Source organism: Lathamus discolor, chromosome 6 (genome assembly GCF_037157495.1).
Source record: "Lathamus discolor isolate bLatDis1 chromosome 6, bLatDis1.hap1, whole genome shotgun sequence".
Lineage (NCBI taxonomy): Eukaryota > Metazoa > Chordata > Aves > Psittaciformes > Psittacidae > Lathamus > Lathamus discolor.
The window spans coordinates 58,636,849-58,663,742 of NC_088889.1; the positions used below are offsets into that span (position 1 = coordinate 58,636,849).

The 26,894-nt window shown below is 39.7% G+C and overlaps 2 protein-coding genes across 3 annotated transcripts in view; both read left to right on the plus strand.

Annotated features, from left to right (window-relative positions):
• Window positions 1-9,344, plus strand: part of IPO7 (importin 7) — a 40,255-nt gene extending 30,911 nt beyond the window's left edge. The window contains exons 20-25 of the mRNA XM_065682998.1: window positions 140-235; window positions 1,224-1,444; window positions 1,550-1,755; window positions 3,432-3,638; window positions 3,997-4,113; window positions 6,366-9,344. Coding sequence (XP_065539070.1) covers window positions 140-235; window positions 1,224-1,444; window positions 1,550-1,755; window positions 3,432-3,638; window positions 3,997-4,113; window positions 6,366-6,463 — 945 coding nt within the window. The 3' untranslated portion in view covers window positions 6,464-9,344. The remainder of the gene's footprint in view (window positions 1-139; window positions 236-1,223; window positions 1,445-1,549; window positions 1,756-3,431; window positions 3,639-3,996; window positions 4,114-6,365) is intronic.
• A 2,188-nt stretch (window positions 9,345-11,532) lies between these two features.
• The window catches only part of ZNF143 (zinc finger protein 143), a 43,685-nt gene continuing 28,323 nt past the window's right edge, over window positions 11,533-26,894 (plus strand). The window contains exons 1-5 of one of the 2 annotated variants that reach the window (XM_065682999.1): window positions 11,533-11,685; window positions 24,731-24,861; window positions 25,635-25,727; window positions 26,188-26,271; window positions 26,654-26,734. In XM_065682999.1, the coding sequence (XP_065539071.1) occupies window positions 24,738-24,861; window positions 25,635-25,727; window positions 26,188-26,271; window positions 26,654-26,734 (382 nt within the window). In that variant the 5' untranslated portion in view covers window positions 11,533-11,685; window positions 24,731-24,737. The remainder of the gene's footprint in view (window positions 11,686-24,730; window positions 24,862-25,634; window positions 25,728-26,187; window positions 26,272-26,653; window positions 26,735-26,894) is intronic. The other variant, XM_065683000.1, reaches the window with a different exon arrangement.

A 26,894-nucleotide genomic window follows, 5' to 3' on the forward strand; every position in this document is an offset into this window, starting at 1 on the left:
GGTTTGGCTGCTGTACTGATGGGTGTTTATGGTAGCATTGTAATAGAGGGGGTAAATTGATGTCAGCTTTTCAAAGCAGAGCAGAGGATGAAAAATACTTTTGGAAGGGGTATCATCAACAGTAATTGTTCTTTTTCAGGTCCTTACAGGAGTTGCTGGAGAAGATGCAGAATGTCATGCAGCAAAGCTGTTAGAAGTAATTATTCTTCAGTGTAAAGGGCGCGGCATTGATCAGGTTGGTAACAGCTTTGGTTGTTACAACTACTATTTAAAATGTATTTTATTTTTGAAAACGAATTGATTATGTATTAACATCAGTTCTCTTCCAAGAAGTTTGTGTAGTGTAGCTAATAATCCTGCCTATTACTTCAGTGTTACTCAGTTAGCAGCCCCGCAGAGGCTGTGATTACACACTTTGTCTCCAGAAAACTCCAGGACACTGTAAAACTGTGAAAGTTTTTGTGAATCTGGAAGAGTATTGTTTTAGGAGCATCTTGGTTCAAAAAGTTGATTAATTACATTCTAAGTTAATTCTGGTGAAAATTATTCAATCTGTCAAGTTAATAGCCTTGAAATAAATAAGAATGAAAATGAAATTCCTAGAATCCCAACGTCATAGAGGAACCAGGGACTTCATTATGCACATGTGGAAGTTGGAATTTGAGAGAGGAACTCATGTGCCTCTGCTTTGAGCATGACAGCACTGTATAATAGCTGTTTAAACACTTGCATGTTTTTTAATAATTGTGGATATGGTCCCTGGAAACTTTAATTTTTAACTCATTTGAAAGAAAACCTTCTACACCAAACTTATTTTTAGTGTGACATCTCTGAAGAGACTGGTCCTTTGAATAGCTCTTTCTTTGGAATGTTAGCATTATCTCTTGACTTTGTTAGGGATATTAAAAAAAACACTAAGTTGATTTTTCTGGAAACACGTTTCCTCTATTTTCTTTTCTGTCACACAGGATTACAGGACCAGGAATTGCATCTACTGTGCATGATGTCACAAAATCCATGTGCCCGGAGTAGATAAAATCTTTTCACCTTTACATTTCCTTTTTGTATATGACTTCTGCTGGCACTTAAGAATTATTTGCGTTGTTTGCCCTCTGCATTTATGCGCCTCATTGGGTTTATGCCATTTCTCAGCTTTAGTGTGAAACACAGAACTACAAAGTTCATTTTTGATCACTAAATTTGTAACATTTCTCACTCTTCAGTGCATACCCTTATTTGTGGAAGCTGCATTAGAGAGATTGACCAGAGAAGTGAAAACAAGTGAACTGCGAACAATGTGCCTCCAGGTTGCCATAGCTGCTTTGTATTACAATCCTCATCTACTATTAAATACATTGGAAAATCTTCGTTTCCCCAATAATGTGGAGCCTGTCACTAATCACTTCATAACGCAATGGCTTAGTGATGTGGACTGTTTCTTGGGGTAAGTGTTTCTAGTTTGGAAAATTATTCTCTGTGATACACCCTTTTGTTGCCTGCTTGTAAATTGTAACCAAACTTGCAACCTTTTCATTGTTTTGTTTTGTAGACTTCATGATAGAAAGATGTGTGTGCTTGGCTTATGTGCTCTTATTGATCTGGAGCAAATACCGCAGGTTTTAAATCAAGTTGCTGGCCAGATCCTGCCAGCTTTTATCCTTTTATTTAATGGATTGAAAAGAGCATATGCCTGTCATGCAGAACATGAAAACGACAGCGATGATGATGATGAAGCTGAAGAAGATGAGGAGACAGGTATGGAAGCTGAAATGTTGCGGTTACTTTGTGTATTTTCTTTGTTGTTTTTTTGTTGGGTTTTTTTTTTAATTTTTGAATGGAGATGCCGAGTTCCTGCTGTCATTTAACCCAGCTGACCACTAAGTACCACGCAGCCGCTCGCTCACTTCTCTCCCCAAACAACCAAAAAAATCCCCAACAATAAACACAAGTGAGGCACAATACAGTCGCTCACCACTCGTGGAGCAGTACCTAGCCTGACTTGAGCAGCGATCGGTCCCTCCTGGATGATTCCCCCCAGTATATATACTGGGCATGACGTGCTGTGGTATGGAATACCCCTTGGGTTAGTTTGGGTCAGGGGTCCTGTCTCTGCTCCCTCCTGGCTTCTTGTGCCCCCTCTCCTCACTGGCAGGGCACAAAAGACTGAGAAGTCCTTGATCAGGGTAAGTGCTACTAAGCGACAACTAAACCAATGCATCATTGTCAGACTAAAGCCAAAACACAGCACTGCACCAGCTACTAGGAAGAAAATTAACTCTATCTCAGCAGAAGCCAGGACAGTTCCCTTTTTGGAATCTTTCAGAGTTCCCCAGTTCCAAAAATCAAAAGCTGCGGTGTAACACTGGACATGTTTTAATGACTTTCAAGTCTGTCTGACTTAGTTTTTAAGAGGAGCTGGAAAGTAATTTCCTAGGCTGTCTCTTCAGAGTCACATCGAGCTAGCTTTTATGTGTGGATGCTGTCATTGCTGAAAGGAATTACTCCTGGGACATGTTTCCCATTTGAGTGAGGGGTTAAGAGTAAGCACAAGGAGTTTCCAGGAGTCATCCTAATCCATTGTGCAGTTTGGACTATATATTACAAACTGTCCCATGAGCTGCTGGTGTTCTAGCTGTGTGTGGAAAATAATAGTTCTTAGGTTTTGAGGTATTTTGCTTTTCCCCTCCCCCATCTGCCCTGGACTAACACAATCTCAACTTCATCGGCCTTTATAGGCTTGCTTCATATAGTTATTTCACAAGCTTTTGCATTATTTGCCATCTTCTTTATATGCAGCTCAGAATTACCTACAACTTCTCCCTGCTGCTTTCTTCCACCTTTCCCTATACTTTTCTTAAGCTTTTAGTTCATGTTTCCTATTTTCATCTTTCCATCATCAACTTGGTGTCTTTCTGAGTGATTGGAACAGTTTTCCATACTCAAAGGAATATCTGTTTTCATCTATCTACTTAAAGCCGAGTTTCTCTTTTATCTCTGCTGCTGAATTCTGGTCTCGTAACTTGAACATATTGTCATTCATACTACTACATTTTGTATTTCTCAAGCATTATTTTCAATAGCCCATTTGAATGTGCCTTTAAAAGTGTTTTAAGTTATTTCAGACTTTCTTTGGAGCATGAATATTGTTTTGCTGAAAGTTTTATCAAGAGGTGTTCCAAACTATCTGGATTTACATTTTTCTATATACTTTTTTGTGATAATTAGATTTTCCCACTAGCACAGTTGGTGGGAGGGAAGAGTGTCTGGGTGGGGTAGATAAAGGCATTAGGAGGCGAGTTCAGTGAGCCTTCCACCTTTCTAGTCTGTTCAATGCTGTTACATTGCTTATTTTGCATAATTGGCCATCTTCCTACAGAATTGTTCTTGGTGTTCTTGAAATAAACTTTATTTTTGTGTGCTGTTAAATTCAGAGGAACTGGGGAGTGATGAAGATGACATTGATGAAGATGGTCAAGAATACCTAGAAATTCTAGCAAAACAGGCAGGTGAAGATGGAGATGATGAAGACTGGGAAGAAGATGATGCTGAAGAGACTGCTTTGGAAGGCTATTCCACAATTATTGATGATGAAGACAACCCTATTGATGAATATCAGATATTTAAAACAATTTTTCAGAGTAAGTAACTTTATTTCATTTCCTGGCTAACAAGTTTTATTTTAACTTTAGTGTATACTGTTGTAAACTAGAACCTGTTGAAAGCTTCCACACAGGCTTTTCAGTATGTGCTTTGAACAAATTCTGTCTTTGGAAAGGGGAAGCAATCATTACTCTTTAAGAGCAGGAGGAGATGCTTTAATGAATTTATGGTGGGAGGGAAGAGATCAGAGGTTCTTTTAAGTTTTTAAACATCTTGAATTGCGTAACCCTAACTGAATATTATTCTGACTAAAATGGGAGTGAGTTAGTAAGCTTTGAGTTACGGAACATTTTAATGAACGGTTTCCTTTTTGCTTACGTGTTTATTCTCTTGTAGCAATTCAGAATCGTAACCCTGCATGGTACCAAGCCTTGACACAGGGTCTTAATGAAGAACAAAGAAAACAATTGCAGGACATAGCAACTCTGGCAGATCAGAGGCGGGCAGCACATGGTATTTTCTCCCCTTTCTACCGTTAACTGCTTCCTTTACTGCTTGAATGCTGTTTATGTGCTCAAGAAGCATAACACAGAAAATGTCTGTAATTCAAACCTGATAATGTCTTCAGCAAAGCAGGGTTGCTTTACACTCCAGAAGTGTTTGAAATCTCTTAAAACTGTCAGGTCACAAAGCCTCAGTACACAAATTGTCTGGCATGCTATAGGTGTAAGGAATGATAGAAATGACTTAATCAAGTGGCCAAGTAAATAAAAGTGTAGTTGTCATAGTGGCTTAGATTTGGAAACAAATTATTTGATTACCTGAAGGTGGATGAACTCTAGCTGTGGTAAAAGATGCATCAAGTGGCTGATAACTTATTTCCTGATGTGACCTAGTCCAGCTGGGATAGATATTGATAGACAGTGGGTGGAAGAATATCAAATTATGCAAGTAGAATCCATCTGTAAAGCTGTATCATCAAGCCTGTTAAATATTTCAGATTGTTATTCTTCAATACAGATAGTACAGATTTAAAAATATAGGAAAGGGGGCAGATCTTCGGGGCGGGGAGGGGCGGGGTTGGTTGGTTTGGGGGCTTTTTTGCCAGTTTCCCAGGTGTTTGAGATAAGACAATATATATATCGCTTTTTAAAGTCAAGGCTAAATTTGGAGTGATCGGTCCAGTCTCATATCCTGGGTTTTACTGAGCAATTGCTACAAGATTTTTTAAAAAGAGAAATTCAGAAATCTGCCAATAAAAGATTGGCAGTGAGAATGCACTTTTTATAAGTACTTTTTGTCAGAAAACAGCCTAAATTGCCTCACAAAGCTTTAAAGTGTCCAGAATGATCTACTTTTAATGGTTATAACATAGTTTCCCTGTGACCTCTGTCAAGCTCTTGACATCATACTGATGAGGATATGTTCTACTTGTGCATTTTATGAAAAAAATTCTTTTGAGTTTTGTTGTTTTCAGCTGCTCATTCATAGTGCAAGTTAAGTTCAGACTGTGAAGTTTAACTCGAGCAACTAGATTATTACAGGAAAATCATGTTTACTATCAGAGCATAGTGATACCCCATTTAGGCTACCTACCACATATGGGGACATCCTGTTAGAAGGAATATAATCATCTCCCATTAATGTAGGTAAGAAGAATTTCTGTAAGCTAAGAGATTTGTCTTCTGTGCACTATGGAGCCAGGAGGGAACAAAGCAATGCTCCCCAGGTCATCTTCTCCTCCTGTCCTTCATTAGCCATGGCAGCACTTTTCTGGCCTGTCTCCAAAGAAACTGAGACAAAATGCAGGTCCTCTAGATAATGAGATGTATTCCCAGACAGAGAGAGATTACAACTATTTTGAGGTAGGAGAAAGCTCATAGACTAGAAATAAGACATTAATAAGTGTTGTTATCTTGACCTGGGAATAATATAAACCACCTTCAGCATTATCTAGATTGTAGTAGAGGTACAACATAAATTACCAGTCTAATTTTCAGCTGTCCATGTATTAGAGCTTGTGAAAACTAGTGTTACAGTAACGTTTGAAGGACGGAATATGCAGCTACTAAAACCAGACAGCTTAACTATCACTGTTGTTTGCAGCGATGGATATGTGGGCCTCAGATGCCTAAATATCTTACGTTTTGGTTGAAAATGAAAAGGATAAAATTGGTAGTTTTCTCTCAGAATTGTGTTATATGGTCTAGTAACCTAAACTGCAGATTATCTGCCTGGCTACAGGTGAGGAAATGCGGGTATACTAAAATGCCTGTTTCATGTGCTTCAGTGGCTATCTCTGCTTGTATTGTTGAATTGAGATAGGAACACTGGAGTATTTAGTTAATATCTATGTACTGCTTTTTTGTACATGTGCTCTGTTACTGATTTGATTGAAAAGTCTGTTAATGTTAATTAGAAAGAATTGGGTGACTATTAGCAAGTTTGGAAGTCCACCTTCCATTCAGGTCCTATTTCTGAAATGTGAAAAATAACCAACTTGTGTCCAAAAGCTGAATTGTGGGCTTTTAAAAGATAAGTTAATTTAAGTATAGCTCTAACAATATTAATAAATAAATAGTCCATCTGTTGTTTGGGGCCTGGCACATTTCCACTTTGTGGGTGCTGATCACTCTCTTGGCTAACCCCACGTTAAACCTCTATCTCTGAGAGACTCAAAACGGTCAGTCACAAAATCTTAATCTGTCTTCCCCCCTACACACACACTAAAATATCTTCCTTCTGTTTTTTTTGTTTTGTTTTAGAATCCAAAATGATTGAAAAACATGGAGGATACAAGTTCAATGCTCCGGTTGTGCCAACTTCATTTAATTTTGGAGGCCCTGCCCCAGGAATGAATTGAATTATCACTTTTCCTGCTACTGTGTGATTGTAGTGAAGAGCTTGTGTTCCTCCCAATAGTGGTTCCAGAACTGGTTCATGTTATCTACAACTCACTCTAAGCTAATTGATAAATAGATTGGACAAAAGCCCCAGAAGAGGGACCTGGTCATGCAACCTAATACTGGAAAGCAAACTAGAGGTTTTATTGAAGATAGGAAGAATCTGAATTTAAAGCTTCAAATGACACACTTTGGAAATCAGAAATCAAGAGGGGACGTCATGAAGGCAGCTTTTCTTTTTCTGAAGAAAAAATACAGGCATGGGCTGCAGGACTATTTAAAATGTCTCATTTACAGTACAAGCTAAAAGGCAGACTTGATTTTTACACCTGTGGCAGTATGAGTATTTGCCCAATTTATTTCCCGTTTCTCCCTTCCTATTGGGTGTCTATTCTTTTAATGTAAATAAGATAAGGTAATCAGATAGCCTTACTTAATCTTCATCATTTCCATTTATAAAGATTGTTCATATGTAGAATATTGGACACTTAATGTAGCACTACATAACTGATAAATCTGTAAATGAATTAGCACTTTCATATTGAAACAAGCCTGCTAGCCTATGTACAAAAATAGCAAAATGTTTGCTGTTTATAAAAATAAAAAATAAGGGATGTACTGGGGGAAATAATTTCCAGGTATTAATTTAAAATGAACTAGCAGTTTTGTACCTGGTGACTTTGCGGTGCAGTCACCTCTGGTTGTGACTTGAATCCGGTTATGTAAAAAGGGGTTAGTGATATTTCATTGCTGCTAAAGAAAAAATAGCAACACCCTCTGTGTCCTTTGTTTTTCTTAAAGATCTCACTGTACAAGGTAAAATCTGGATACAGATATGTAAAGCAGGTAAATAAGGTGTGTGAAGTTCTGCTCTTACAGACTCAATTGAAGTGTGTGGATGAAACATCTGTACATGCAGTCTGTTAAAAACACAGCAGTTTAATTTGGCTAATCTAGGCTATGATCTATGAAGGTAATTTTTCCCCCTAATTTTGCAAAATACTCTTTTTTTTTTTTTTCCCCCAGCCTGTGTAGTAGTGCTGGTGCACTACTCTTGCATTTCAGTCCCCCTCTTTCTGCACTCCCAGTATTCGTGTGTGCTGTTGTCTGCCTGATCCAGACAGTGTATTTGAAGTTTTGCCAATCTTTCATTTTTGAAGCCACAATTTTCTTCCTTCAAAGTTGCTATAGTAACTAGTATTTTAGCTAGAGAGGCAAAATACAGATCCCTCTGGGACCACTATCAAAACCACTGTATGAAGAAGCCAGCAGGGAGATGCTGTGAATGGGTTGGCTTAAATGCCCCCTTTTTCTTTTCTAAAAGCAAAAATCCGTAGGTTTCTGATCTTCCCTTGAGATCGTTGGTGTCAGGTCTTTTAAATCAAATGTTTTGGGGTTTTGTTTTTTTTTTTTGGGTTTTTTTTTTTTCCTTTTGGCTGTTTTTATATAAAAATGTCACCTGCTGTTACAATTGATATTAAACAAGCTACCTTAATTTAATGTAAGCCTCCAAAATTTAAATACAGGTTAAAATAAACTGAGTTTATATCTGTAAAAATGAAATGAACATATATATATATTATGATACTCAAAATGCAGTCTTCAGAAAATTGGTTTGTGTGGTGTGGTTTTTTGCATCAGCAGAGTAGCAGGAATTGATGGTTTGGGGTTTCCTTGACAGGCTGATGACCAGCACCATGCTCTGCCTTCCATTTGCTGCACAACCGCTAGCACTTCTCTGGGCAGGTGTAATGGGTTTTTCCAGACACTCCTCTCTGGTCTGCCTTTCTTCGGCAAACAGAATTCCCTGCGCACACAGTGCTATGTGAGAGACTGAGCCAGGACTATAATGCCACGTTGCCCTAGCCGAATACCAAAGGGATACTTTAAAAGCAGATTGTGGACTTAAAAGGATGGATATTGCACCTGATGTGGAAAAGCCTAAAAAATTACGCCTTGAATGAGAGTATCCATTACAGTAGTGGTATGAGTACCACAGTAGTACTTTTGAATCTTTAGCTGACTGGCCAAGTGCATATAGCAGAACTGTTTGGGTTTTTTTTTGTAAATGTGTAGCTCATAAGCACGTACGGGTGTACACCGGCTTCAAGATTATCTCTAGACAAGGTTTTATTTTTGTAGACAAAAAGTGACAGACATAATTACAGCATGCCTTTTCCTGTGCATTCCTTGACCTTGAAAAATGCCCAGTTTGACATAAATAATTTCTGAACATCTGCTTGTTGGTATCTGCTTATCTTGTTACACGTCCCCAGAAATGTAGGAGAACCGTTTAGGATGGATGAGACACTTTGCCTCACAGTGGAAGATGCAACAGAGCAGGAGTGAGAAGGTTCCATATACAAAGCATACTGAAAAAATGAGGGGAAAATCACCAATTTTAGTGCCATTGTCATTTCTGGAACAATTGGATTTTTCAAGTCATGAGTCAAGGGAAGAATTTTATCTTGGTGTGAGGAATACAGTCTTAATTCAAGGGTGCTTTTATGTGTCGCTAGACTGGTTAGCAAGGAGCATATTTTTTAAGAATGGATTTAGAACTTTGCTTTCTTTTGCTCCAAGAAATGTATTTATATAAATTGCAAAACAATTTTGCATTGTTGTTGGTGGTGATAGTGCATTTTGTGATGCAATATATATCAATTTCAGTGATAACACTTATGTCACATTTAAAATTGATCTTCCTCCTAGAACTTGCACTTATCCATTCCATTTTCAAGGATAATGCAACTCTAAAGGAAGAGGTGGGAAATTTAAAGCCTCTGTTTTTTTTCTATTATGGAAGATCTTGGATTAATAAACATCTAAAGCAAATCCTTATCTTCAGTCATCTCAGTGTGGTGTTTTGAATTTAGCTATATTCTTATAGTACTTTGGAGTCCTGTTCTAGTTACATAGCTGTAAGCTTTCTATTTTCCTCTCTAAAATACTTCTTCAGGCAAATGTCAGGCACAACCACAGTTCTCTTGACTGTGTTAAATATAAAAGGCTTTCTCAAACACTTTTTTAAAATGTTGCCATATTGGATAAATTTAGTAACATTTTTTTCCTAAATCACTACCCTGAAAAGAATTTTTCGTGGTTGTCAGCACAGTACAGCAAAGCTCCGTTCAAATCTCTTGTAGCCTAGAATTACTACTGCAAGATTCAAGAAGGCTGCAGTGGATTAATTACCAAATACCTCACAATAAACAAGCAGATCATTTTAATAATGCTTAGTAACCTCATTAGTTTTATGGACTGATTTTTATTCTAAAGGAAAGTTCTTCTTCTTGCCACCATCAGCTCTCAAATAGAAACATCATGAAGCTTCTCAGTGGGGTTTTTTTTGGCACGTTTCCAGTGTGTTCCTTTTCAGTCCTTCCTCATACATACGTTCTCTTGTTAACTATTCTCACTTTTGTTTTCGTCTTTGGTATGTGATCACCAATGTATGACCACCACCTCTGAATATCTACGCAGAAGTGGGCATTTGGTTTATTTTTGTTAAATGTAGTTAGGTAGAGCACTGCAGTTTCCGCATTTCCGCTCAATTCAGTACCCCAAGTTTTCACCTGAATGCAAAAGTACAAGTTTATCAAAATTTGGACGTTTGGAACATCCAAAGCTGTCTTTATTCTCCTTTTACAGTGTGTAACAGCCAAAGCTGAGTTCCTTGAGCTGGGTTTTTCTCTTCCCTGTGTTCTGTGGGGTCTTCCACATAACCCAGAGCCAGGAATGTGGAAAAGCTGTCTGGTGGTGTGATACCGATTACTAGTTACTTTACTATCAATATGTAGCTTCTGTCTTAAATGGTGTATCACTGCCTTGGTATTGTCATATTGCTGCTTTTTATAACAAAATGTTGATGCTAGAAACAGCAAGCACTTCAGAACAGGACAAGAGCTGAAGATCTGACAGATGTTAATGAGTGATCTATTAACATAAAGGAGCTGGTAAACCCAAACCACAATTTTATCTTGTCTTTGGGTCTGGTACTGTACGTCACATCAAAGTGATGGCAGTAGTTTGTGTTCTGGGTGGGTGAAAGTTTCCAATTAATAAACAGGAAGGAAAACTTGAAACTAAGAAAGGAAACCTGCTGTTAGCCCTATTCTGGAATAAACTAGTTTAGGTGTTGTTGTCTGGCTGCAAGAATTTAGAGCTATTATTCTGGAGGCAGAAAAATCTTAAATGCTTTAATGTCTGATGTTCAAAAACTTCAAGTAAGCCCTACAGATCCGGGCCCACTGTCCTGTCAGTGGTGACAGTTCATGTTAATTGCAACTATCTACCGAACTATTTGTAATATCCTTTAACTGCCCGAGGAGCCGTTGTTGGGCTGGTGCACGTTTCCATCTAAGGATAAAGATTCTCAACGTAGCTGTAAGAAGAGTCCTTATCCGCAAGAGCGGGGCTGAAACGGCAGAAGATAACGTGCCCCGGGCAGCCCCGCCGCAGAGCGCCTCTCCCTCCGGCCGCCGAGGCTCGGAGCTCCGCGCACCGCCTGCCTCCGCGGAGACGGCGTCCCCGCAGGCCCAGCCGGACACACCGGCGCCGTCCGTGGGGGCCGTAGCCCACGGCGGCCGCGGGCGAGCCGCTGGTCCCTCTGCGCTAGCGCCCGGCGGCACGGCTTCAGGCGTCCATGTCCTCGGGCCGCGCCACCCCGGGCCAGCCGCAGGGGGCCCGCCGCCCTGCCTGGGGCAGCCGCCTCAGGGCGCGCCCGGGGCCGCGCATCCCCCTCCCTCCCTCGCTCCGTCCGCGCGGTCCCACCGAGCGGCCCGCGGCGCCCCTGCGTGCCGCAGCCGGGCGGCCTCCCTCGGGCAGGAAATGGCGCCCGGCTCCCTCGCTCCCCTGCTGACGCACCAGCGCCCCGCTCCCCGCTGTACAAAATGGCGGCCGCGGCCCCGAACCCAGCATAACAGAGACGCCATGAAGCTGCGGGGCGGGACCGCGAGCGCCTAGCCAATGGGCATTAACGCGGGGCCCGGAGGCTGCCAATGGTGAGCGGCGGCGGTGACGCAGGGCGCGGGGCTCCCAATGGGAGCGGCGGTGGCGCCGTGCGCGAGGCCCGCCCGCGCGGCTCGGGGCGGTGCTGGGCCGGGCGGGCGTTGAGGCGGCCGTTTCCTGTCCTGGTGCATGGTGGTCGGACGGAGGAATTGTTGGAAAATTTCTCGGCGAGGTTAGTATATAAATGTGTTTTTACCCAGTGTGCCTTATTCTAACCACCGCCATCTCCGGCTGGGGCGCCGCGCCGCCGCGGGCCGCCAGCACGGGCCTCGCCCGCCGCGCTCAGCGCAGGCAGGCGGCGAGGGGCAGCGAGCGGGGGCAGCGCCGGCACCGACCCACACGAATAAAGCGGCGGCTCCTCCGTCCGCCTGCTCCGCGCGGCCCAGCCCCTTCCCTCCCCTTTCTCCTTCACCGGGCCTGTCCGCGCCTGCCCGCCGGCGGCCCGCACCGCCGCCGCCGCCGCCCCCTCCTCGGCCTTGCCCTCGGGGGGCGCGGGCCGCCCCGGGCCGGCCGCCCCCTCGTGGGTGCGGGGCGCCCGTTAGCCGCTGCCTCAGGGCTGTCCTGCTGCGCGCCCTGCCCCGCTCCCACCGCGCTCGAATCTGGCTTCTGACCGATTTTTCCTTTTTTTTTTTTCCTTTTTCCGTTTTTTATTGTGTCGTTTCCATTCTGACGAAGAGCAAGCTTGCAAAGCGGCGTTAATTGTCTCCAGAGCTTGCTCGGCCTACCGTGCGGCTCGACCTGCACGCGTTTGGGAAGGAGCAGTGCGCTTTTCTCGCACGAAGTTGCTTATTTTTGACGTTGCGGTGTTGTGATGCCGTGCTAGCACAGGAGAAGGGCCTTGCACGGAGCTTGTGAAGCCGTCTGGTTTAGTTCATCTCAACTCGCGAAAATACCACGCAAAATTATTTTGAGCGTTTCACAGCTGCTTTTTCTTGTCGTGTCCTTCGTCGGTTTTTGTCTAGAACTTCTCATAGAACAGGATACCGAGAAGGTGTTTCTCTAGAAAAATTGCCTGCAGTAACGCAAAGATTTTTTTTATTTTTTTCTTTTTTCCTAATGAGGTCTTAAATGCGGTGTTCTTAAAGAAAAAAGGAGATGACTTTCGTACTAGTTTAAGTTTGCTGTTAAAGCAAGCCTGCGATTGAGCAGTTCCAGTTGTGTATAAAATCTCTTAAGGGTTTGGTTTGATCTGTCAAAGAAGTACACTTGGCATTATATGCAGAGCTATATCAGTACTTTTAAGGAACGTTATTCCTGGTTCCAGTGGTACAAAAGCTTCAACCTGACAGGCTTTAAAAGAAAACGTTTTCTCTTGTCATGCAGTACTCTCGTGATTCGGTTTCAGGTGTTGTAAATCTGTTGCACCGCAGAGGACTGTGTGCAAGGTATTGTAGCTTCAGGATGATTGTACCTGGAAAATTAGGTTTGTCCTTAACTAGTAGCTTTTCAAGAGAAGTAGTATCTGTGCTGTAGATTTCAGCTTCTTTGTGTATTTGCCGTAGGGCTTTAGAATGGCAGAGTACAATGCGACTGTATTTTGATGGCTTGTTTCTTTGTATCTCATGCATTAAAGTCTTGAGTTTTCAAGCTGTATATATGTCAGAAGCTATTAGTCTGAATCACTGCAGAAAATGAAACTCAGGACTACGTAGTCAAATAATATATATGACTGGTAATAGAATGCAGCTTAAATGAGATGTAAAAATAAAACATTTTTAACAATTTTGAGAATGTGTTTCAAATTCCATAACTTACATAAACTATTCTTGTTGCTGTAATGGAATAATGATTCATTTCTAGTATCCTATCTGAGGAAGAGTTATTTTGCCTTATATTAAAGGCTCAAATAAAGTAAACGCTTAACCGAGTGTAAAATTTTATTTAGCTAGAAAGTCACACGAGCTTCACTCTGTCATGCCTGTGTAGCATTTGATACTTCAGCATCTAAATACTTCTGTCATGAGCTGGCAATCCCTTTTCTCAGAGGAGACAAACACAGCAATAATGAAGTGATGAATAGTCCCTCGTAATATACGCCAAAATGTTTGTTTCTAGAATATCTCAGATGATGTACTGTTTCAGCCCAGCAGTCTGCTGCTGGCCCACACTTTGCTGTTATGTACTCTCCAGGAGAAGGGGGCTGGTATTTTGTGCGGCGCACAGGTCTGTCACAGGCTGCTGCTGTGCCGGCTCACAGCTGCACTGCTGGAGTGGGCTTCCTGAGGGCTGCTTTCTCACCCACGGGTCTGGTGGATGTGTGGAGGGATTAGGCTGAGGGTTCCCTTTGTTTCGCTTCGGTTGTGGAAATGGTATTTCGCTGGACACTGTTTTCTGGGCATAGCTTAAAACGTGTGTGTGTGTATTCGTGCAAACTTTGCATTTGTCTTAAAATGTGTAGCTTTTTTTTTTTTTTAATAAAGCTGAAAAGATGACAGTTTTGAACTGGGTTGCTTCTTTACAGTGTAATTTGGCTTCATTTAGAGTGTGGGATGTTGATCTTTTCTTGCTATTGCATGTAAATTTTGGCTTTAAGAGGTTTGGGTTAAAACATGCTCTCAGCATAGTTGGAGTCTCTGAGAAACATTGTTATTAAATCCTGAGGAGTCTTTAATTGGCACCTGCGAAACTAGTTGTTTTCCGAAGCGTAGGGCTCAGCTGAATTTGAGTGAGTTTCCACACACAAAGCAAACAGCACATTCCTAATAATCAGGGCAATTCTTCCAGTTTCAAGCGGTTTAATGGACGAAGGGGAAGTGCCCACGAGGAAGATCCAGTGCTCCTGGAGTCCCAATTCCTTCATTAGACTTTTCCTGTCTGCATTTTGACTTGTAACCTCTTCCTTGATCACACGTGTGATTTCTACTTCTGATGTTCTCTTTTGTAACTTCTGCTGGCTCTGACATGTGCTTGTACATACCATAGCATCTCAGACCAACCTTTGCCTTTTCTTTGCTGCTGGCTTTATTCCTGTGTTAAATCTTCTGTGCATTTCTACAGCTCAAGAGCGGGCTTTCTGCTCTTTTTGTGCTAATTGGTCGGTAGTTCGGGTTTTAATCTCTTCTGGGCTGGAAGAAAGAGAGCATGAACTGGGTAGTCTGTTTCTGTGCCTTGTGCCACAAAAGGTTCGAAAACACAGAAAGAAGGTTTCTGCTTAGATTATGGATCCTTAGGATGGACTGTGATCTGAACAGATGGATCCTCTTCTGGAATGTGAGAATTCAGCTCTGAAATGCAAGTTCCTGTAAACAGAAGTGCGCATAGGTATTGTTCTGAGGGTTGAGTTGAGGAATCAGAGGGAGGTGCCTGTCCATTGAACACCACATTTCTGGGGAAAGAAGCCTCATTCATGGCACAACAGGGTTTATGGGGTTCTGCCTCTACCTGAAGTCTGTAACTTGATCTGCCCATAGTTGTGTTTAACTTAAGGGAGTATGGTTTTGGTCCTCTGTGCATCAGGTGCTTAAAACCTGAATTGGACTAAATTAGTCAATGCTTCCAAGGACTTGGTCTGCTAAAATTTTCTGGGTTACATTGCTTTTTTAATTGTATAGTGGGATGGTACTCTGTTCCACCAAGATAATACTTGTTAAATAAACTAGATTCTCAGTTTTGAAGGGAATTTATAGTTCCAGCAAGTTCTGCGATAGTCAAAGTTGACATCAGTGTTAATTTACAGCTAACTTGGTGCTTCCCTCAGTCTGCATTTTACTGTCTGCTGAATGTTTTCCTCTGTATACACTTCTTGAGCTAATGCTCTTGGACTTCATTTGTGATGACAGACGCGTCTAGAATTCGAAGATGGATCTGTTTTTGCAAGTTAGTTGGTGTCGCCCATACCCTAATTGTATTCATACTGAGCTAGCATGGCACTACACAGAGTTTCTTAGAATATATCCAAATGTACCATTTTTCAATTCACATTTGTAATTCAGGGTAAAGGTTGGCAGTCCATTGGCTGTTCATTTAGCTCCTGAAATACAAGCATAGACAAAAAACCACTGCTGTTAACTGTTATGGCTAAGACTGATACATTTTTAACGCAGTTATTAGATTACTAGGTAACTCATAACCACACAAAACAACCCACTCAATTCCCTGTTTTGTTGGCACTCTCAGTGGATTTGCAGGTGATGTAAACATTTCTGTGATTTCTTGACAGCTAAAGAGAGTTAGAAGTCTGTTTGACATGACAGTAAAACATTGATAGAAATAGTTGGTCTCATTTCTTTTGGATTTTTAGCCCTTAAATATCCACCTATTCTCCAAGCATTCCTAGTTTTATTTAAAATATTCACCAGTGTAACTGGAAGGTTTATGGTTCAAGGATTAATCCTGACATGCTTCAGAAGTTAATGGTATTTATTTGCTGTAGATAGGCATTAGTGCTCATTTCTAGGAGTAATTTGAATACAATGCTGACATGCGTCATCTATATGCCTTCTTTGTATAGCCAGGACTTTGTGTGTATATGTTTGATACACACACAAAAAAAAGGACCCCAAAAGCCAGTAGTTTTGAAAACACAGGTTTGTTGATTAAGTGTGTTTCTTACTGTGTGACTTCTTAGGGGAAAAGCCACGTAGAATGAAACCTAGTGCTTTATTTCACTAATGTGTGCCAAAATTATTTAAAGGTTTTTGGTTGGTTGGTTTTGTTAGTTTGCTGGATTTTTTTTTTCTTTTTCCTTAGAAGTTTATAAGTGTTTTTCAAATACAAACCAGAAAGTTGGATCACCTGTCATAGCTTAAGCTTTTTTCTGATCTGAGGCCCAACGTTCATTTTCTGAGTGTGAATAATATAATTATTTATCCTTACTGCTTTTTCTACTAAAACAAAAATAATTTATTAGTATTCGGTCTGCAGTAAGGAAATGGGGTTCCCTTTTAGAAAAGAGACTGAGCATATAGGTTATACAAGTTTGGCTAAGTTGAGAGAAACTCATTGACTTGTTCTGGTAGGTGAGTTACATTATTCCTGTTGCAGTACACCTGTGAACCATCTCATACACACACACACAAGTGTTTGGAATGATGTGTGTTTTCGGTCGTATTTGATGCTTCTATACAGATTATATGTCCCACTCTTAAGCAAGCCAATACAGCAGTGTATTAAGAATAATGGTCTCATGAGTGCCTTGATCACTAACCAGGTGCATTAGTATACTTTTTTGTACTTCAATAAAATTTTCCAGGTCCTGATCTCTGTACCTCTGCAAATGATGCTCTATGGATCTCAATTGCTTGTTACCTTTCATGCAGGATTTTTGGAATTTGATCACTCTGAAGGCTTCCAGATCTGTTTCAAATCTCTGGCTCGGGAGGCTGTGCTGATGGTTGAAGCAGTTAGAAGCAGTGCTGTTGCAATAGTGAAAAAGCAAATGTGATAATTGAGCTAAGCGTTTCCTAGTCCCAGAGCTGCAGCATAAGTTTAATTAGCTTTCTGTCAGCACTTCTGACAGTTAATGAACTGATGGAACTACTCTGACCTCCATTGATTAACCAGTAATTTCTTCTTTAATACGTTCAAGGAATGTGTGAAGTTAGCAGTCATATTTGGCATCAACCTGAGCCTTCTCTGCATGTGTAGGACCTCTTAGTGGGTGGTTTTCTGATCCGTGGGTCTTTTTTTACTTCCATGTATTCAAAAAACAGAGCAGTTTTAGCACTCCCACAATGTGAAATGACACACAGAATGCATGATCTTGTAATGTTAGAGTAAGGATTTGTAAACATTTTTTATTTGCACTGGTGTTGGGTTTTTGTTTGTTTGGGATTTTTTAAAATATATTTTATAAAATGGAGGCATTGATCTCTGAGAATACTTTTAACATTCACAATTTGTAGTTGACATTCACAATGTAAACTGAATATATGCTAATGACAATAAGGGAAAAAGGTTGTTGGAACATAAAGTAATTATGTGTGGCTAAATATGGTTCTTGCTGTTCACACTGAAGTCAGAAGAGTTGTTCTTAGTTACGGCAGTAATAAATTTGTTCTTGCATTTATGTGTTATTTCTGAAGATACATCCTAATTCAATGCCACAGTTTGGTATCTCTGGTGAAACAGAAAGGTTTCTGCAAAATGAGCAAAAAGGAGCCTTGAGTTTGACGGCAAACCTCTGTTCTGAGTTGAATCCCTGCAAGTTAGCTGTGCTGCCACTCATAGGCTATACATCATACTTATGCAACTGACAGTGCTAGCAGCCTCAGGTTCTTCTCCAGGGCCACGGTTGGAGCCTGTGGTTCATAATTCACAACAGTTCTTCGCTGTCTAGAAAATAATTGTCATTCACTAATAAACTGTGCATCTTACCCCTTTATCTGAATCCAACTGCTGTTATAATATTCTTCAGTAGAGGTTTTTGTTTCGAATTTCAGCTTTGTTTTTATACCATGGAGGATTGATGTGGTGGAAATTGCTTTTTAATTATGTTTTGCTTGCCTTTACAAGAGACCAGAAAAAATACAGTAAAAGATGTTAAGATTATAGGAGAAAGCATGTAGAAATTTATAAACGTCTAACAGTTTATTTTTATTCACTAAAGGTTGATTTGACAAATTATAGCGTGAAATCAGTGTTTCAGTGCAGTGGTAAGATACTGAAGAAGGTGAGGGCTGGTGACGAAGAAAGAAATCCATGTATCATGTATTGAAGCATTTGATCAAAACATCCCCAGGATCTGGATATCATTTCTGATCCTGCTACAGATTTCTAGTGTAAATCTGGAAAAGATTGTCATACAGGTGTATATGGGAATATAAAGAAGTAAGACTTTAGAGAGCCTTAGTTCCGCTATGTTTTTATTTCCAAGCTTACAGCTGTCAAATTACTTTATGTAGCACTTGAGTCCTCTAAAAAACTTTGCATGGCCAGTCAGTTTTTCAGCTACATAGTTGGTTTTTGCACTGAGGTCCAGGAGGCTGTAATGCATGTTAATTACCAGGTGAAGTGTGTTTAACCAGAATGTTAATTGTAGGTGCTATTTTGATTTTTCAAATATTTGTTGATGAGACTATGTTACTGTGCTGACATATTTGAACTTCTTTTGGGATCCAGCTTTGTCCACCATGGGAATGCAGTTTCCTAAAATTCCTTAATGAAAGTTTCAGCATTGTGGGGTTATGTGTTATTTGCCATTCTGCTGTCCTGGTTTTGTTTTCGTTTGTTGTTTTTACAAGTTTTATAAAATTACACCAGTTTTGTACATTACTTAGAAGTGTATTAAAGAATAAAAGTGATATTTCTTTTCAAATGAAACAAATGGGTATTATTTTAAACTTCCCAGTGCTGTCTGCACAAGGAGGGTGAACAATCACAAGGTTGCTGAATGTCTGGAGTAGCATTTTTTTCTGACTTTCCTTTCCAGTTCTTTCTTCCTGCACATTCTAGATTGCATTTTACAACCATAAGTTTTCTTCCATGACTGCTATTACAAGCTTCATTCCATTTCATGTTAATCATCCTCTAAGCAGCAGTATCTTTCTGTTTTATTTAGTTTGGGTTTTGTTTTGTTTTTTTTCCCCCCTCTCTGAGGAGTTTCTGTTACTGTCACTGCGGATCTTTTCCCTTGTCCAGTGGCATAGTTATTCTTTAAATGGCAAATTCCTGCTATTTTCCAGCTGTTGTTTGCCACAAGCTCCACTGTATGGGGTCTCTTCATGCTGTCCTCAAGCTGCCAGAGTTCCCAGGTGCTCCAAACCCACTTTGTGCTCCATGGCAGCATGCCTTCTACTGACTATGCTTTCCATCTGCCTAAATCCCACCTGATCGTAGTTGTTTGATTCCTAGTTTTCAGCAGAGACTCTTGTTTCCAGTTGCTAGATTGAGTTGAAAAATATATGAAAAATACAAGAGGTGCTCTGTAGATAGGCAACTTGATGAAGTCTTCATGAAAGATCCGTAATGTTTAGCCAAATTATCTTCTTTACCTTCCTCCCCACCGCTGCCTGGTTTCTGAGTGTTGAAAATTTAAAGCATACTTGAGTTCACAGTTTTTTCTGTTCAGAGAATTTGGGGGTCTTGGTGGATTTTTTAAATACAGATCACACCTGTACTAGACTGGATGGCATATTTTACGCATCAACGTTATACTTGGGGTTTACATCGCTTGTGCAGCTTTTGTCAAAAAGCATAGTAAAGTCTGCAGTGTGCATCATGAACTGCTTTTGTTTTGTAATAGTGTGAGACTTGTTGCAGCATCACTTCTTGTGACTGGCTGTTGCTTCCACTGTTTTCAGAGATTTTTTCAGTCCAATCATCTTCTGTCTCAGGCTGAATTTTTTTATGGGGAGTATCATAACAATCTTAAAGGATGGTAAGATTTTCTTTGCATGAATACCAGAGGAGTGTTTAGGTGACTAATCATTTCAGGAATGCAGTTTTGCACTACTGTCCTTGTGAAAGTCTTCCAGAATGTGGTCATTAATGTGCCTTTGAAAATTGCAACTTGTGTATCATCTGTGAAGATTTGCAAGACTTCACAAAGTCAGGTCTCAAATTTTCACTTCAATGAGCACCTCATGACTAAGCCTGTACTTGCTTCTTTTCTGTAGGACAGCTCTTGAGATCAAGTAGCATACACGTGAGCAAATCTTGTTGAGCAGCCATCCAAGGCCCTACCCTAGGACTCGTATATTTTCCTAAAAATGCTTTCAGCTGCTTTTTGACTAATGAGGTGCACTATTTGAAGTGGGTAAAGGAAATCTTTCTCTCCCGGGTTCCTGCTGACGAAATTCCTGGCAGACAGGAGGTTTAAAGAAAAAGCTTAGTGATGCAGATGCACAGAAATAAACACAGTGAGGTGGACTAGGGAAGGAAGATGGTGAGATACAGATTGGAAAAAGGATGAAGGCAAATTCGCTGGAAGCTGAGGAGAAGGCAGTGTATAAGCAAGTTAGCAGAAAAGAAAGGGAAAAGAGTGACTAAAGGTGAGGTAAGGGAAGAGACCTGAATTTTGTAAGAACAGATTGGTTTCAAAAAAGCAAGGCAAATGAATAAAAGTATGATAGGAGGCTAGATTTGCAGGACGGATAATGTACCAACAGCATGGTGATACTGTTTTAAATGTATGCAATATCAAAATTATTAGATACCACAGAACACTTCAGGTTGGAAGGGACCTTCAGAAATTAACTAGTTCAGCCCTGATCAGTGCAGCTGTGATGAGACCAGGCTGCCCAGGGCTGTGTCAAGTGGAGTCTTGAAGGCCTGCGAGGATGAAGAGTTCATAACCTTTCTTGGCAACCTGTTCCTGTGTGTGACCACACATACAGCAAAAAAAAAGGAATGCTGTGGCAGCAACATCTCTGTGGTAGAGACATTTCTCGAAAACATAGGCCAACTTTAAGGCTCCTTTGGTTCTTTCCCCCTCGTTTTCCTCAGCTCACAGCCCTGTCTGGTTAGCCTGTCTTCTTCAGTGGGGAGGAAGAAAAGAGGCTGAAAGCGAGCAGCACATCCACTTTTGGCTGAGGGTGTTCATCCCTGCACAGCAGAATGGCAGAGCAAACCTACTGCATCACCAAAGAGTGAATGAAAGCTGTGGTTTTGCTGTTTGGGAGTGCTGCAGTCTCCATGACAGGGGATGTGCTTCTGAGATGGGTCTGAACATGAACTGTCTTGAGACAAAGAGGCAAGAAGGTGATGGGCAATGGTGTGATGGACATGTAGAGCAGACTACCAGCAAGACAAGACTTAGGGACTAGTTGCAGGAGTTGGTTTAAACATGGAAGTATTCTAGATGATTTTGACAAGAAAGATAGGATTGTATTTGAGAAGAGGGGTGTGCTGGAAATTTGGTTCCATAAGACTACCTGAAGAAGGAAACTGGTACTTCAAGGAGAAGGGATGGAGCTGGGGATAAAAAGCTAGTGGAAGGGCAGAGGATTGAAAAGAGGATATATTGGAAGGGATAATTTTGAGGGTGTTGGAACTGGGAGAAAACAGTAAAAGTCTGTGTAAGTCGCGGCGCGTGGTTGTCCAGATCATCTGAAATAGATGAAAGTATTCTGCTGTGTGCAGCAGCAGTTCACTCTTGATTTTTTTTTTAATTATTTTTATTTTACTGTGTGATAACTGTTGATCAGCCACGCTACAATAACAAACACCTTAAAATCATTTAAACTGATACTTTCGCTCCTTTAGCCCTTGAATTTATCTTTCATTAGATTTCTTTTTCTTCCAAAATAGCCATTGACCCTTTAAGTGAATGGCTCTACTCTGACTCTTTCAGGACTTCACAGTTGTCTCTATTGACTGGCTTCCTCTCTGCTTTCTCAAAGTTGAGAGAAGAGGCATAAGCCCTGGAGGAAGGATATTATTCTATTTTAAAGGTAGATAGTGTATTAAAGGTGCTTGGGGCTTCTTGAAAGGTACTTTGAGAGGGAATACTCTAAAGTAGACCTGAGCTGAAAGCCTTTGAGGTGCAGTCCCTGCTGTTACTGTAGCCTTTCTTCAATGTGTGAAATGGTCTACCTGCTTTGCAGCCTACTTCCATGAGGTGTCCTGAAAATTGAATGGAAAACACTGACAACACAGAACACTGTTAGCAGTTAAGAAGACAGACAGCCTCCATGCACCTTTAGCAGCTTATAGAGTAATGGCTTAATTTAACTTGCTAGCTACAAGCTGGCAGTACCTCCAGAGCAGCAGTCCCTGCAGACTGGTCTGGAATAAAACTTTTTTTTTTTTTTGTTGGTGCTAGATTATTTTTTTAACTGCATCCATTTTCTCATTTTATTTGCTGCACAGTACATGAGTGCTGAGGGTAGGGCCACTTCAGTGCTTATTTAAGCTGATCTCGTAGCTGCGGCATGTTGTCCCATTTTTGGTTTACGAGTAAAGTGTGTTTTAAGGAAGCATTTTGTCCCTATTTTGAGATAGGGGGGATAAATGAGTAATAGGGAAAGAAGTTACTTGTCCAAAGTCATTAATGTAGAGAAGGCAGAGGAATGGGTTGCACTCAGGATCTCTTAAGTCCTTGTGCGATTCCTTGTCCCTTATATTATATTATCTTTAAAATAAATAGCTATTTAATTTTCTTAAGAAATCTAGTATAAATGCAATTTAGTCTGGATGGGCTCTCTGCTCTGGCTCTTTTTTGGTTGTGTTACATCTCTTTTAAGAGACCTCATTTGCTATGAAAGCTTCTTGTCTTTTATAACCAAAAGTTCACTGGGAACAAGAATTTCCTATCTTCCTTTGGATCTCTCACACCTCTTCTGAATTATATTTTGGTTTCTGTCTTAACTGTATCTTCTTTTTAATGCTTAGAGTTGTTTAAGGTGCCCATTTTTTATTGAAAGTCTATATTCTAGTTAAAGTTTCAGATATTATGTAGGATTTTAATCTTAGAAGGCATATTTCTCACTGAATTGGTGATTATTAGTAGCATTTTATATGATTTTCAGAGTAGCATGTGAAAAAAAACTTGCTTTTTTTCCACAGGAGGCTTAAAACCTTCCTTAAGTTAAGCTTTTGATTTTCTTTAATAGACCATACCTCTTCCATTAATTGGTTTTTTAACAGTTAACTAAATTGTCAATAATATTCTCATATATGCCAAGTCGATTTAGACTATGGGTCAATTTCAGGAGGTAATGTGGGTACTTGGTTTAACATCACATTAAAAGTTGGCAGGGTTTGGACCATAACTGACCCATCTGCTTTGTGCACAGCACTCAGGTTAAAGCAAAAGCAGCAGAGCTACAGCAGCTGGGTGTGGGTCCACTTTTTCTCTGCTAAGAAATGTATAGATGCCTGCCTCTCTAGGAGATCATCTGGTTCATAGTCATTTGGATGTATTTGGAAATGTTGTTCAGGTATAATTTTCAACTACTAAATTAGTGTGCCAAATCTTTTAAATACTGCTGGCACGGTGGAGTACCTGAATGGTCTAATTCTGCTTTCATTATTCTTTAGTTTTGATGTCAGCATGAGTTTCTCGGTGGTCTTTTGAGATCATTGAGCTGCTTGTTCAAGCTCAGATTTCTGGATTCTAGAGGTAAAAGCAGTTCAGCTTTTTAGAAATGTAAGTGAATTAAAAAATGAGATTGTTCTTCTCGGCCTTGAATTATAGAAAAAGCAGGTCATAGAACCATACTAAGATTAAAAACTTAGGTTGTTTATCTGTAACCTTTTTGGGATATTATCTAACTGCTTCTTATTGTAAGAAAAAGTCTTGACTATCAAGGGATTGTGGTGGGGAGAAAGTTGCCTTAATGCTGCGTAGCCTAGATTGCAATTCCGCATGATTTCTCTCCCTTCCCTACATCTAATGTTACATTAACTCAAGGGCCAGCATTTTTGTTGTTGGTTTTTTAAGGGGGATTTTCTGTGTTGGTTGTGTGTGTCCTCTCCTCCCCTCCTTGCCCATGGTGTAAGCCAACATGTGAGTTAGTAAAATGCAATGTTACGTATTTCCCTTATAGCTTCTTAATCTAATAATACCAAAAATTAGTAACAGCCTTTCAGGTTCGGTAAGCTTTTTAATTTCCCATATGGAAACACGCATGGGTAAAATCTTCGGTATTCAAAGGGCGGGCTGTATCTGGTTCTGTGAGATGCATGTGGTCATTCGCTAATCCTGTTGCTGTATTAATACATTTTGTCATTCTGTCATGAAATACTTTATTAAAGTATTAAAGATTTTTTCTTTTTAACCTAGAAACCTTCCTGGGAAGTTTAGTTAAATAATTGGATCATTCACTCAGACTTACTAATAGTGTATTTCCCAGTGTTTGATAGATTCTAAACTTCTTACTGGCACCAGGGAAATGTTTAATTTATTTAGTTAAAGCCCTGTTGTTGTCATGGGTGACCATGGGTGAATTGTCAGCTTTATTTTAATTCTGGGGACAAAAAGATATCATTACTTATACCATCATTACCACCATTATTCTTTATATATTGGTTGAATAATTAATATTTAACTGAAATCTAAATGTGGTTGATGCACTTCAATTTAGTAACTACTACCTGAAGTTCTTAACAGCAGAGTTAATTGAGGTAGTAATATTAACCTATTTCAGATGACTTTTTTTTTTCCTGCTGAAGTGCTTTTCAGGTAAGTTGGTCATTCACTGTATCTTCTTTATGTGGAATGCAACATAAAATATCTGTAGCAGCTGTTTAAACATCTAATTAAACTTAAATTGTCATTTACTTCTGGTTCTGTATTTAAATTTTCTGTCTGTGTTTTGTGAATCCTTTCTTTCTAGGTAGACAATGTTATTAGCTCAGATAAATCGAGACTCTCAGAGCATGACTGAATTTTCTGGAGGAGGAATGGAGGCTCAGCATGTGACTCTCTGTCTAACAGAAGCTGTAGCTGTGCAAGGTGAATCTCCAGGTTAAAAATCTTTCTACATTTTTGGGGTTTTTTTCCTGTTTGAAATTTAGATAAAACTCTAAAACCCACATAGTGTATTCTAAAGGAAATATATAACAAATTATTCTTAGTTAACTGAGATTAAGTTCACTAATTCTGAAATGAAATGGTATCTTAAGGTAACAGGAGAATAAATGTGCCAAAATAGGAAACATAAAATCTGACTTTATTCTCACTATAGTTTTACTCTTTTATCCTTTGTAACTTATTTTTATATCTAAGTATGTATTAAACAAGTTGAGTTTTAAAGTATATTGGTGATCTAGGGCTGGTTTAAACTCGATGTTTTCTGACAGCTTCATTATGATTTTACATGATTAAAAACTTTTTCCTAAATCTGTGTTTTACTCCACTTAGATTTGTGTTACTAATGACAGGTAGTAGTGTGCAAAAGGAAGTTATCAATGCAAGTATATATATTGTTACTGCACTGTTGACATACATGGCCTAATTATTATTTCTCCTAGAACCTCAGCTTTGTAGTTATTTATTCAGTGTCATTGTAATTTTTTTAGTTAAGGAAAGTAACATTGTAGCTGTCATTTTTACAAAGCAAGATCTTGAACATAGGACCCTAGTGTATGTTTAAAGTTCAAAAATAGAAAGCAAGACCTATTTCCTATTATTATTTTTAAATAATTATGCCTTAAGGGGATGCAGTGATTTCTAGAGGTGGTTGTGATATTTAGAGCTTGATGCTGGTAATAGTGAATATTAACTTTTTTCCTTGCTAGATGGTGACAACTTGGAAAACATGGAGGGTGTAAGTTTGCAAGCAGTTACCCTTGCTGATGGCTCCACTGCTTACATACAGCACAATTCTAAAGGTAGGTAAATGACTAGAACCTGATTGGTATTCAAATCAGATTTCCCTTTTTGACCATTTGGATTGTAAACCCCTTGGGATTGTGAAGTCAGGCAAAATGTTTATGTAGTTCCAGTTCCAGCTGGAAATTACAGGTATTACAGTAATACTGTAAGTATTTATTTCTGCTATTAGTAAGATGCAGTATCAAATGTGGAATATAAGTCAAACAAAAGTGAGAGATGATCTTTACGCTTAAACCCCAAATATCAGCATTCTACCTACTAGATAGGACATCAGGCCTTTTCCAATTATTTATCCCAGAATTTTAAAACCTGTGTATAGTTATATTGTACTTAGTCTTTAACAAACATTATTTTGGGGTGATATTTTATTGATATTTTAATCCAGAAAGTATCAACTGTGTTTAAACTGTGGTGGGTCATAGAAAATATTTTTTAAGAATTCTAATTGTGTTTCAGATGGTAAGTTAATGGATGGACAAGTAATTCAATTAGAAGATGGTTCTGCTGCTTATGTTCAACATGTATCCATGCCTAAAAGCAGTAAGTGTGATAATGAAAGAAATGTATTCTAAAATATATTTAGTGGTAAATGTTCCATCCCCGGCAGTGTCAAGGCCAGGATGGACAGAGCCTTGGGTGACATAGTCTAGGGTGAGGTGTCCCTGCCCATGGCAGGGGGGTTGGAACTTGATGATCTTATGGTCTTTTCCAGACCAAACCATTCTGTGATTCTATGAATAGTGTATTACTGATAAATATTTATATTAAGTAATTAATGGTCATTATAATAGCTTGGTTTTTTACTTTAATGGCAACAGTTGTGAATAGATCCTAGTAATCCTAGTTATTTAGTGTTTAATCTTTCCAACTAATCAATTTTTCAGACTGTTGTTGGAGCATTGTAATTCTTTCTTCCAAACAGGAGACAGCTTGCGTCTGGAAGATGGACAAGCAGTTCAGCTGGAGGATGGAACTACAGCATTTATTCATCACACCTCAAAAGGTAATTCTTTTTTTAAAGTGTGATTTATTACATCAGCATTAAACAGAACTTCAGCAGTATGAAATACGGTACTGTTAGTAGACTGATGTCATTTAGTGTGATTCCTGATGAAGATTTCGTGTTGCTTTTACTTTGTGACATCTGCAAATTGTTGAAATGG